Raw genomic sequence first — 13,894 nt, forward strand, 5'->3', positions numbered from 1 at the left:
AAAGAAAGCTATTAAAATAGTCTTTGAATCTAAATATACTTTCTTTGTGTTGATTTTACATTAATTCCATGATTTTACTCAAGTACATATCTGTTACAAGCTTCGGTTTTAAGTAGAAAAATCCTATTTTTAATCTAGATTACAGAAAATTGTGAGATTAATTAGTTAAATTTTTTTGTATCTATTGACAGCACTATATATATGGCAAGAATAAATATAGTGCATTACAAGGCTTAATGGTGCTTGCTCACACAAGAAAGACAAAACAACAACACATCTAGAAGTCAGGGAAGATGTGACCATGACCTATAACAGCTGGACCTATAAAAAAACATGTACCAGACAGAGGTGTGCAGTGAGAAACTGGCACCATGTCTTTTCACCACCAGTAGTTGTCCATAGAGCCCCAAGACCTGGCCCGTTAACGATATTCACACGGCGGCCATTTTGCTCTTATGTCATGCTCAGGTTGGGTTCCTTTTCTGCCCACTCATGGAAATTTAACCACACAAGCGGCAAACCACCACTCTGCCAAAAGCCCACATCATATGAGAATCCCCTGTATTGATCTCTTCCTGTGATTTTTTTTCCTACTTTTTCTCCCCATTTTTCTATTTTTCTCCCTTCCCCAATTTCGTATTGTCCAATTCTACCCTCCCGTCTCGAACGCTGTTAGGCCATGCCTCCCACAAGCCGGCTACAATGTGGACGAAGCCTTGCATCACGTGTCCCCTCCGGTACTTGAGGAGGCAGCCTTCACATCTTTTCACCTGCACAGTGCAATCTCTCAGCGGCGAGGGAGGGACACGCCGCCCCCGTCGCTTCCTGATTCTACTGTGCAGGCGCACCAACCGACCTGTAGGAGTCGCTGTCCACAACGTCCGATCCCCACCCACCAGCTTCCCACCCCCTAATACTGCCAATTGTATTAGTATGAACGACCAGCCAAGCTGGTAGCAACGCCGAGAGCTGAGCTCGAACACAGCATCTCCTGCGTTGGTGGCGAGCGCCTTGCCCACTGCGCCACCTAGCTGTCTTCCTGCGACTTTCTATTACAAAATGTCTAGACTAAAATATGCTTAAAGTTCACTTCTTTTTAAGATCTATACTACCCTGGAAGAAAGAGATATTGTAATAGTACCTTCCTGGCTAAATAAAAGATAAGCACATAGCTAGCTCTTCATAGACCTTAGATGTTTCTCAATTCCATTGTAGACATTTGTTTACTGGTGAGAAATGGACTGAGATTGAAATGGAATGGACAGGAGTACAGAGTTTTTTTACATGCTGCACATTCATTCATTTCTTGTATGCTACCATGTCACTAGTCAGTGAGCTTGAGACATAACCCTGTAAACAGATAAGACATGGCAACCAAGATTTACAGGTCCACTTTACTGCCCACTTGCCAATCGTTTAATTTTATTTTATTTCTAACCATCATCTGGTGCCATCTGTGAAAGTAAATTCCTCCTTTTATTGGCCTAAATGTAAAATATGATGGCCTTAGCCAAGGGAGATACATTTTTGCAGAGAGGGGGAGGAGATAGAGAGTGGGAAGGGAGATGGAGTGTGTGAGAGAAAGGGGAGAGAGCGAGATCACAGCTGCTGCAGCAGTGTCTCAGCTGCCTGTGGAGAAGGAAAGTTTCTCTGCTTCTAGTCGCTTATCAAACCCAGAGTTCTAGACTATATCAAACCCAGAGTTCTAGACTATATCAAGCCCAGAGTTCTAGACTATATCAACACAGAGTTCTAGAACTTCTAGACTATATCAGGAAACCCAGAGTTCTAGACTATATCAAGCCCAGAGTTCTAGACTTGCCCAAAACAGAAACTCTAGTGACTGCTAGAGAGAAAGAGAGTTGAGACTGATGATTATTTAGTTGTCATATTATGTTAAAATATAACCAATGTGTAAACTATTCAACACTTTTACACAAGTGTTAGTTTTAAATCATACAGGACACACTCAAATATTTGTCTTGCCATGATATGTCATGTAACACAAAATATTAAGATGAAACATAATGAATGTACAGTACACCCTTACAAGCGATGTAGACCCATACTTTGTTTAGCTCGTTCGGATTCCTGGCTTAAGTTTATAGGCAGCCCAAGTCGACTGACTGGTATATTCCCAACCCCCCACCCGCTGGCTGCGTGTAGTGTACAGCATGCGCTGTTGTTCCTCGATCAGCTGTCTCTGAAGTCCCGCCCTCTACCATGTTCCGGATGGTAACAGGCTAACCAATCAGAGAGCGTGCTCTAGCTGCAGGACAAAAACAAAACAATTCAGCTCACGCTGTCTGAATTCTTCATGCAAACAGTGGGTAAAAAAAACTGTCATAAACACTATGATACCAGTCTTTAGAAGCTAGTTAGAATATTATATTAGTCGTGGAACTAGTAATCGTCGAAATAAATCAAACTGTTACGGTTAGTATTAGGGCAACTTGCCACTCAAAAACATTAGGGGGTGGATTTATCAAAGGAAAATATCATTATATTTACTTGGTTACTATGGTTCGCGTTGTTTGTTTCAGATTCCGCGACTTCAAATGTCTGGATTTTATTTTTTTTGCCTACCAGCCATGACTTCACAAAAATAAAAATTGAATATTTCATATTATTTTCTACCGTGAAAGTGTCACCTAGCGTTACCTGGGGTATTCATTTCCCAGTGATTTAATACAGGATAAACAGCTCAGAGCTTAGAATGTGTAGCTGCCCACTTGACATTTCACTTAGCAAAAGGACAAAGACTGTCTGTAAAATCAACTCAATGCAAACAATTGACATGTAATGTATACATATTCTCACTCAACTCAGCGTCGTCACACTGGAAGAGTTGAGCTCATTTGCCTTCGAAAATCATGTGTAAAACTAACAGAACAGACGAGTGACCTGGTTAATCCTTCTTTGCATTGTAACGCTATGCGGGCGGGGTAACAAATTAACGTTAAACGGGTAACGCGTTAGCTAGCATTAACCCCACTGAGCTAACAACTAACGTTAACCAGCATTGTTGCTACATCGCGACATATTTTTGCAATACACAGTCGATACGCAATACCAGGTGTCCATTTGCGATAACGTTAGCAAAGTTGGCTAACTAGCTAACATTAGCTAACGTTGGTTCGCAACCTAGCAATCTTGATTTAGCAACTTAGCAGGTCAACCAGCTAGCTAGCTAACGTAACGCCAAGCGCAGCATAAAGCAACGACGATGTGTGGCAACAACCAAAACAACATTTTCACACTTTTGACATCAACATCCAGCTAGCTAGCCGTCTCACAGCTAGTCAGGCATATTAATACACATTCAACGAACGACAGACAACAATAACTATCATTATAATCAACGCGAGAGAGCTGTCAGTCTTCGAAACGAGGAAAAGCCAGACATTTGGTCTCTCGTCGAGACACTGTTGTTTATGTACTGAGAAAACAAGGATACAGTTTCACCACGTCGGTATCCATTCGCCTCTTGCCCGGACTTGGAGACGACATTTTTGTATTCCTCTTTGAGAAGTGATCTGAAAAATCTAGTGTAACCCCTCAACTTGACAATACAACTCCCTCGCAATAACTTCCAGTTTGTCCATAAACGAAATCTTAGCTATCGCATTTATTATACCCACTTTCTCTCAACTGTGAAAACGTCCAGCCCTGTCTTGTTGTGTCCTCCTGTCCCGAGGCTCGTATCCCTCTGCGAGTGACATCAACCTCCAGCGACATTGACTAGTGAGAGGAGGGGTTGAGATGTAGAAGTAGGTTTCGCTGAAATAATAGACTAGTGTGTGTCTCGTTTCGTTGGGACAGAGATTCGCAGGAATTGTGGGAGCGTTACCGAATAACGTTCGTTCGACGTGTGCTATAATTGTTTTTATTCGGATGCTGACGTTGCCATAATAGTGGGGTTGCTTAGGGTTACTTTATGGAGAAGAATATTTTCTGGTGCATGTTCTATGGCTTTTATATCTATGCTCTTGTAAATTGTAGTCTTTTCACTACTGTAAGCCATTGTTGATAAAAACACTGCCTAAATTGAGAAGATTAGATATCATGTTTAGCATAGTCCACAGTCCTACCGAGTATGTAAAATAGCACACCGAACTTTTTATATGATAATTACAGTAGGCTTATTGGAAAATATTCTTAGGGGCTCTGTCTACCTGGATCCATGTGAGGTCCCCTGCCTGATAGGAACATTTAGTCCAGAAAGACTTAACCAATCCAATGACTAATTATTTTTGATAAAACTACTGCTACAGTGCCAACAGCTTTTTCACAGCATCACTGTGAAAGTCACACTGGCTGTCTGGACATTGACCAGCTCTTAAGATCAGCTTGACATAATCTGCCTGTCAGCATATTGACCAGCTCCTAAAAGCAGCCTGACATATCTCCCTCAGGAATAAAACATTTTTGTGCACTGATATGTAATCCATACGATGTGTCCTTAACACATAATTTTCATGTTTTTCTAAATACTGTGACCACAGGAATCTTCTCACATCAATATGGAGTCACCTGCTGCCAACACCTTAGGAACACCTGGCCTAGACACGGCCTGTACCCACTTTTGATGTAGATGTGGAGCATCTAGGGTGGTGAGGGAGGGGGCTTAGGGTGTTAAATGCATACCTGTCAACCCTCCCGCTTTTCCCGAGATTCTCCCGTATTTCAACCTTGTCTCCCTGCCGTCCTCCCGTTAAAATATGTTCCCGTATTTTTCCTGTTTTTATTTATTTATACAAAATGGCTGCAATTCCCCTCCATGACGACCGGCAAAGGTTAGCACAGGAAGTCAGACCGGAAGACAGTTGCCGAAAAACTGTTGGGCAAAGTGGGGTTGTTCCCGGAGAGCTCACTCTCGGCCGTGGTTTCTCACACAGCACCATTCTTTAGTCCAAATAATACCCTATACTTTATACTATATTATTGTCATTCGTTTAATGTAAAGTCAGTCTTACATTGGCACTGCTTTAATGTTGCATTTACCTATAATCCATTGCTGTATTAGACCCATGTGGCAGTATAACTTTTGTAAAGTAATGAAGCGCAAATGTAAAGTTAATCAATACACAATGAAACAATATCTTTATCTATATCACATGTCAAAACTACTTTAATAAAACAAGATTTCAGTTTTTCATTTCTACTCATTCATCCAAAACAAGACAGCAATTCTATTTCTGCATGCACCGGGAGAATTTAGCTCAGATTTGGAGTTGATAGAATGGACATTGCTGTTCTTAGGAAATGTTGCACATGGTGGAAATAATGGAAATGAACATTTCTAACATTAACATTTAGTGTATGTTTAAAGTTGATACATTGAGGCATGGTAGAATTTCACTTTATATTACAGCAGTATCTGTTTTTAACATTACAGTGTCTGACACTATAGACACATGTTAAAAGTCAAAGTCAGAGTTAAGAGTTAAGATGGCGCCGCTACGTCCGGCCGCCTGTCTGTGCGCTCCGTCGAGACTGTGCTTACTTTTGCTAATATTTATAGTTTTAAGAGTTTTGTCTGTACCAACAGTAGGTGCATTTAATGTGTATGACCGTCAGTCACTTATAGACATCGGATTACGGGAAACTTACCGACTAGATTACTCCCTGGATCAGCTTTCTGAACCGCAGCAATGGCCTGGTGAGATCTTGAGGACACCAGGACCAGGTCTTGACCCCAGGAACAAAGGAACCATCAGACGGCGTGGGAAGAGAGCTGGGATCCGTAACAGACTGAGAACCAGACGACACCGAACGCCACTACCCAGTATATTGCTAGCCAATGTACAATCGATTGACAATAAATTAGACGACATCCGAGCAAGGATTAAATTCCAGAGAGAAGTTAGAGATTGTAATGTTCTCTGCTTCATTGAAACGTGGCTGTCGCCAGAAACCCCGGACCACGCCATCCAACCGGCCGATCACTTCTTCATCCACCGCAAGGATAGAACAGCTGAATCCGGCAAACAGCGCGGAGGTGGGATCGCCTTCATGGTGAACAACAATTGGAGCGATCCAGCCAACGTGAAGGAATTATCGAACCACTGCTGCCCCAACCTGGAATATATAACAATCAAGTGTCGTCCTTTCTTCCTTCCGAGAGAGTTAACGGCGATCATCCTTGTAGGAGTGTACATACCACCGCAAGCCAGCGATAGTGTCGCGCTCTCCAGACTTCACGATGAGGTAAACAAACTCCAAGCCGCGAACGTTAACGCCGCCATTGTAGTAGTGGGTGATTTCAATAGCGCCAATCTGAGAAAGGTTTTGCCTGACTTCTATCAGCATGTGACTTGTAACACCAGAGGCGGTAACATTTTAGATCACTGTTACTCGCAATTCAAGGGTGGATACAAGGCTCATTCTGCTAGTGGCTTTGGGAAGTCTGATCATGCGGCCATCTTTCTTTCTCCAAAGTACAAACAAAGAATCAAGAGCACACCTGTAGTCTCGCGAGAGGTGCAGAAATGGGATGTGACGTCAGAGGAGACGCTCCAAGCTGCGTTTGGGTGCACAGACTGGGGGGTGTTCCGCGACACAGATAACATTAATGTCTACACGGAGACAGTGCTGGACTTTGTTCGTACTTTGGTGGAAGAAACAATCCCCACTACCACAATTAAAGTTTACCCAAATCAAAAACCCTTGGTAGACAAATCCGTCCGTGAAGCTCTGAAAGCGCGCACCAAAGCATACAACGACGGCCTGGTGGCAGGCAACATGAATGACCACAAGGTGGCGCGATACAACGTAAGGAGGACAGTAATAGAGGCAAAACGGCACTACAGGGATAAAATTGAACTCCAGTTTGAACAGGCCGACTCCAGAGCTATGTGGCAGGGGCTCAAAACGATGACGGACTACAAAGGCACCTCCCTCAAACTGAACAGTGACATCTCCTTAGCAAATGACCTCAATACCTTCTATACGAGGTTTGATGCTGGTAATAACAACACCAGCCCACAAGCCACGGCAATGGGGGGGGGGGGGGGGTCTGCTGCTGATGGAGACTCAGTGTTCAGGGTAACAGAGCATGAGGTGAGGCGGACCTTTAAAAAAGTGAATATCAGGAAGGCAGCAGGACCGGACGGCATCCCCGGCCGCGTCCTAAAAGTCTGTGCCGACCAACTGGCCCCGGTATTCACTGACATATTTAACCTGTCCTTAGAACAGGCTGTCATCCCCACCTGCCTGAAGAACTCCACTATTATCCCTGTACCCAAGAAATCCAAGCCTGCTTGCCTCAACGACTACCGCCCTGTAGCTCTCACCTCCATAGCCATGAAGTGCTTTGAGAAGCTAGTAAAGGGCTACATCTGCTCCTCCCTCCCCATCAACATGGACCCCCTGCAATTTGCATACCGCCCCAACAGGTCCACGGAGGACGCCATAGCCCATGTGCTGCACACAGCAGCATCACACCTGGACAAGAGGAAGGGGAACTATGTGAGAATGCTATTCATCGACTACAGCTCGGCATTCAATACCATAGTCCCCTCCAAACTCATAGCCAAGCTCAGGGACCTGGGCCTGAACTATAACCTCTGCCAGTGGGTCTTGGACTTCCTGACGGGCAGACCCCAGGTGGTGAGAGCAGGCAACTGCACCTCCTCATCCATCACCCTCAACATAGGGGCCCCCCAGGGCTGTGTTCTGAGTCCCCTCCTCTACTCCCTGTACACACACAACTGTGTGGCTCAGCGGAGTAGCAACACAATCATCAAATTTGCTGACGACACAGTGGTGGTGGGCCTGATCTCTGCAAACGACGAGAGGGCCTACCTGGATGAGGTCAAGGTCCTGGCGGGATGGTGCCAGGAAAACAGCCTCTCCCTGAACGTCAGCAAAACAAAGGAGATGATTGTGGACTTCAGAAGGTCGGGGGTCAAGGACTACAGCCCCCTCAGCATCGACGGGGCACCGGTTGAGAGAGTGAACAGCTTTAAGTACCTCGGAGCCTACATATCCGAGGACTTGACATGGACCACACACATTGACAGTGTTGTGAAGAAGGCACGACAACGCCTCTACTTCCTCAGGCGCCTAAGGAAGTTCCAAGTCAGTCAGAAGATCCTTAAGAACTTCTACTCATGTACAATAGAGAGCATCCTGACTGGCAACATCACCTCCTGGTTTGGGAATAGCACTGCACAAGACCGAAGCAGACTACAAAGAGTGACGCGTTCAGCCGAACGCACAATTGGAGGGGGGCTCCCCACCCTCCAGAACATTTACAACAAGCGGTGCAGGGGCAAGGCTAAGAGAATCATTAAGGACTCCAGTCACCCGAACAACTGCCTCTTTGAACTGCTGCGGTCAGGCAAGCGATACCGGAGTCTCAAGGCGAGCACAGAAAGACTCAGATGAAGCTTCTATCCCCAGGCCATCAGGCTGCTCAACGAACAATGAACACTACACAACAACCATCAAACGCACATAGCACACACATCCACACGCACACACTCACTTTAAACAAACACACTGTAGCACCCACTCCCCACACTTTATAGCACACACTCACTTTAAACAAACACACTGTAGCACCCACTCCCCACACTTTATATTTATTGATAAAGGATTGCACTACAACTCGTACACCTTACTGTAAATTGTACCTCATCCCATTTCTGCTTTGCACTATATAGTATTGTATATTAGTACACTGCATAGTATTGTATATTATATGGTAACTCAGTTACGTCTATTCTGCATCGAACATTGTACATATGTCTATACTGAACACTGTGACCTCATTTTCTACTTCTAATTTACATGCTATACTATGTTATTGATACTTATCTTGTAGCACAGTCTCTGGAGCGTAACAGTAAGAAGCATTTTGTATAAAAGTATTCTGTACTTCTGTATGACAACTATTAAAGAAACTTGAAACTTGAAACTTGAGTCAACTTAGTCATTTTCCAATTTGTGCAAGACATACAGAAAAATTCAATTACGTGCCCCCCTTCCCATGGTGTATATAGAAAGAGACAATAAACACAAAAGTAACATAGGACACAATATACAACACACAGGACTATGTACAATATAAACAGTACCTACAATTAAATTAATGAATTAATTAAATAAGAGGTCAAAGAGAACTTAGTGTTCCTTAATTTGTGTCAACGTTATAAAAATCCTATTGTATTCAACAAATTAATTATGATACACCACAATGTGCCCTTTCTATCTATTCTAAATCTATGGCCTTGCGATTCCACGGCTGCGCAGTGCCGACAAGAGCAGGCGCTCCATCTCCTCTACAGAAACACTGACACTTCCATTCATTTAATGCAGGGATGGATGTACACAGCATTTCACTTTCAACCAGGTATCTGATTAATTTAATGTAGCAATTAGTAGTTCACCCAGTCCTTGGGTACATACAGGTTTTGACCAGCAGATAGCAGCGACGAGGCAGCTCAGCAGAGAGCAGCTGTCAACAAACATCCTAACAGAAAATATATACATACAAGGGGGAGGAGACTACATTGGGAGGCGGCGGGGGAGGGGGGCGGGGCGAAATCTCCAGTTTTTTCAAATCCCAATGTTGACAGCTATGGTTAAATGTACTATCTGTTTTATTTATTGTTATCTAGTCATTGTTGTGTTGAGTCGAAGTTTTTGGTGTCTTTTTATGTATTATTATTATTGTTATTATGTTGTGAATTGTGTTGTTTCATGTTTGAAAATTAAAAAAATTTGATCACAAAAAGATGTGGAGCATCTAGTTTTTAGCGAAGTCTGTCTGTACAGACAGGTGTATGTTTGTCTGTCAGTCTGTCCCAAGAACTTAAAAAAAAAAGTGTTTGCCACGACATGTGATAGAGACATGCAATTTGCCATAATGATAGATAATGTCCCAACGCATCACCACAAATATCACACCAATTGGCCTGTTGGTGGGGCTATAATCAAGGGTCAAATTTCTAAATGCCATATGTACGTTATGCTGATTGACCCAAGATTCTGTACACATGACCACCCATGTCCACCATTTCGTTTTTTTTTAAATAACTATTTCCCCTAATACTCCTTGGTTGTCCATATGATTCTCACAAAACCTGTTGTGTGTCATCTAGGGACAAACGTCTTTCATTGTGTGATTCTGAAAGCCAAACCATGTGACCGCCACATCACATCACATTGACAAAACATGTTGTAAACAGGAAGTGAAATGTCACTGGAACGCTTTGTCTGATTTTCACAAAACATCACACACTTGCTTCTTCCATGAAGGGGAAGAGGTGTGCATAGTCTTGTGTCATTTGAATAACTGAATGAAAATGAACTTGAAGAAGTCTTTATTAGTAGCACACATTGCTACAGCGAACACACACGTGAGATGGGCGACACACACATGCATTTTTGGGGGGGGGGTCGCTGATGAAATTTCCTCTCTGCACTTGACCAATCCTGTCATCCTTCCCCCCAATGGCAGCTGGGAGCAGCCATTTTTCTGGAGGGGAAACTCTTGCGAGAACAGGAAGAACTTGCAAACTCCACACAGAAAGGCCGGGAGATACCCCACCTGGGTACCGGGCAACCTGGTTCCCCAAGCGGGAATCGAACCCACGACCTTCTTGCTGTGAGGCGACAGTGTTAACCGCTAGACCACGTGCCACATTTGAACACATGCTGGTGCTATTCACAAAAGCTATTCACAAAAGCATAATAATGGATACAGTGCTCAGGTTAAATCTCATATCCTGGCAGCAAGAACCAGTAGAAATTAAGGGTTTCCTGCAGCCAAATTGGTCGCATTATCATGAATTTTGTGCTTGTTTCAGTTTATTCCAGAGAGTATATTACTCAGACTACTTTACATTGCAAGAACTTGGCAAGATTGGCAACATAACTAAGCCAGTTGGGGACCCAACTTAATTCGGGGACCCAAGTGGTAGCCTAGATGTAGCTGTTTGACGGCATTACAGATTCTACCTTTAAACTTCCTACAACCTACCTTTGAATCCAAGGATGTTCATTGAAAAACACTGAATATACACACCTTCTAGCCTGATCACCCAAACACTTTGTATGACAATTCCCAAATTGCTGATGTTGAAGGCAGAGGTTCTGTGTAGGATTGTTAGTAACTGTCTAACTGCATATATAACTGTTTACACCAGTAACTGTCTACCTGCATATATAACTGTTTCCACTAGAGGGCGCCCTAGGCGGAGACACTCAGGAGTACTACCAGGTGGCGAGTATAAGTAGCTATGTCTCCTCCCACTTCTTTCTCTTCCCCCTAGTCTCTCAGTGAGAGAAGACCTGTATAGTAACTGCTCTGCCATGTGAATAATAAACCACGCCGATTAAAGGCTCAAGATAGAAACCATGCCTCTTGACCACATTATTGTCGCCCTATAGCCGAATTCTGTTAACAGGTTATGGGCCCAGATAACGCCGGGGCAAAATAATAAGGGTACTGTAGCAAGCTTAGCTGAAGTATAGGCTAGGTTAGCGCCGGGAGCACCGCGTGGCTGGCTAGACGCTAGGCCAACAAGAGCTAAAGCTAAGCCTACCACTAACGAAGAGGATGGAAAACAAGAGAAGGGGCAAATGGCCATCATTCAATGGAAAAGCAGAGAACTATGAGCTCTGGGAAGAGCGCATGCTGTGCTGCATGCACGGTGCGGGGCTGAAGGAGACGATCCTGGCGGCCCCCACGGGAGAACTGACGGCGGAAGAGCAAGCCCTGGACGACCAGCGTAACGCAAACGCGTACTGTGGGTTAGCGCCGCTGCTCGACGACACCAGCTTGGGGCTGATATTCCGCAACACTAAAGACAGAGGCCGAGAAAGCCTGGAGGTATTGAGAGAGCATTACATAGGGCGAGGAAGACCCAGAGTCGTGGCTCTCTACATAGCATTAACGGGCCTGAGGAAGGGGCCCACCGAGACTGTGACCGAATACGTCAACAGAGCGGAGCAGATCACGACGCCATTGAGGAATGCCGGAGAAGCACCAAGCGATGGGCTAATGATGGCGATGATGATGAGAGGACTACCGGAGCTGTACAAACCGTTCACACTCCTGGTAACACACGGCTCAACGGACATGACGTTGGGACAGTTCAAGGCTAAGTTAAGGAACTTCGAGGCCTCAGAAGATGCCCACCCAGCCGCCGCGGAGGCGGGAGAGAGGGTGCTAAAGCGACGCCAAGGGAGAGAACCAGGACCACGATGGAACTGGCTGAGAGAAAGGCCATCGGAGAAGTGACTGCACAAAGACTGTCTGGTGTAGCTTCTGCAGATCCACAGGGCACACAGACAGAGCGTGCATGAAGAAACACGACCAGAGCGCGCGATATGCGCATGGACGAGACGACGGCCATGGACGAGACGGAGGCCACGGACAAAATGGCGGCTACAGACAAAATGGCGGCTACGGACGAGACAGCGGCCATGGACGAGACGGAGGCCACGGACAAAATGGCGGCTACGGACGAGACGGCGGCCATGAACGAGACGGAGGCCACGGACAAAATGGCGGCTACGGACAAGAAGACGGCTGTGGACAGGATGACGACAGCGGACACGATGGCGGTGACGGTCGACGTGAGACGGATCGAGACGACGTCCGGAGAATAACGGGACAAGAAGACTGCGCTTTCGGGGCGCGGACGGCGGGCACCGCCAGACGGGCCCAGCTGCAGCGGGCCCAGAGAAGGGGACTGATCGTGGACACAGGTGCGTCGTCCCATATCATCAACGACAGGAGTCGGTTCAAGAACTTTGATGACACTTTCCACCCGGAGAGGCACAGCATGGAGCTGGCGGACGTGTGTACAGGGGCAGTGTTTGTTTACTTTCTCAAAGCAAAGAGTGACACACTCCAGGCCACAGAGAAATTCCTGGCAGACGTAGCCCCTTATGGTACAGTAAGATGTCTGAGATCCGACCACGAAACCGAGTTCACAAACAGAGAGTTCCAATCACTGTTGAGAAGGTATAAGATAAGACACGAGACGTCACGTCCATATCCCCCACACCAGAATGGCGTGGCAGAGAGGGAATGGCACACCCTTTTCGAAATGGCTAGGTGTAAGCTAGCAGATAGTAACTTACCTAAGAGCCTATGGCATTATGCGGTACAAGAAGCCGCTTACATCAGAAACAGGTGTTTTAATAAGCACTCAGGCACCACCCCGTATACAGCGCTGACAGGAAAGAAGTGTAATCTAGCCAGAATGCACCGATTTGGATCAGTGTGTTATGTGTACCCGCAGGACAGGGGAAAGCCCAAGTCCAAGGGTGTAAAAGGATTTTTCGTAGGACACGACAAAGGAAGCCCTGCTTTCCTAGTTTATCATCCCGGTAACGGGAGAGTGCAGAAACACATGCTAGTCAAGTTTGTCACGAAGGCAACACGTGAGAGCGAGACACAGACAGAGGAGCCAGAGCTGGACTCCAGAGTAAGGTGTGTAGAAACAGAGACACATCAACCCAGTGTACTTAGTACAGTCGTGCAGACAGACAGTCAGCAACCCCCAGAGGGCGATGACGAGGAGCACCCGAGGGTGACGTCAAGTGCCCCAAGCAGTGGGAGGTATCCCTCAAGGGAACACAAACCCCCAAAATATCTGACAGACTCTGCCAGGAAAGGGAGTGACGAGGAGGACAGTACACCTACCCCCGTTGAGTACTACTACAGGGTAGTCAGTGGGGTAAACCCAACCTTTAAAGAGGCCACATTGTCCCCCGCAGAGGGCAGACATACAGTGGGAGGAAAATGGGTGTATTCAACCAAGTTACCAGAGGGCAGACAGACAGTGGGAGGGAAATGGGTGTATTCAATCCAGGAGGGTATTGAAGGCCACGGCAAATACAAAGTATAGTTCGTAGAAAATTGCTTAAATGC

The 13,894-nt window shown here is 45.5% G+C and overlaps 1 protein-coding gene across 1 annotated transcript in view; it reads right to left on the reverse strand.

The window, feature by feature from the left end:
* The window catches only part of LOC311245551 (ubiquitin-conjugating enzyme E2 H-like), a 34,935-nt gene extending 31,214 nt beyond the window's left edge, over nucleotides 1-3,721 (reverse strand). The window contains exon 1 of the mRNA XM_084335439.1: nucleotides 3,458-3,721. Coding sequence (XP_084191565.1) covers nucleotides 3,458-3,510 — 53 coding nt within the window. The 5' untranslated portion in view covers nucleotides 3,511-3,721. The remainder of the gene's footprint in view (nucleotides 1-3,457) is intronic.
* Between the last annotated feature and the right edge of the window lie 10,173 nt (nucleotides 3,722-13,894).

This window comes from Notolepis coatsorum, assembly GCF_963971535.1.
Source record: "Notolepis coatsorum genome assembly, chromosome: 18".
Taxonomy (NCBI): Eukaryota; Metazoa; Chordata; class Actinopteri; order Aulopiformes; family Paralepididae; genus Notolepis; species Notolepis coatsorum.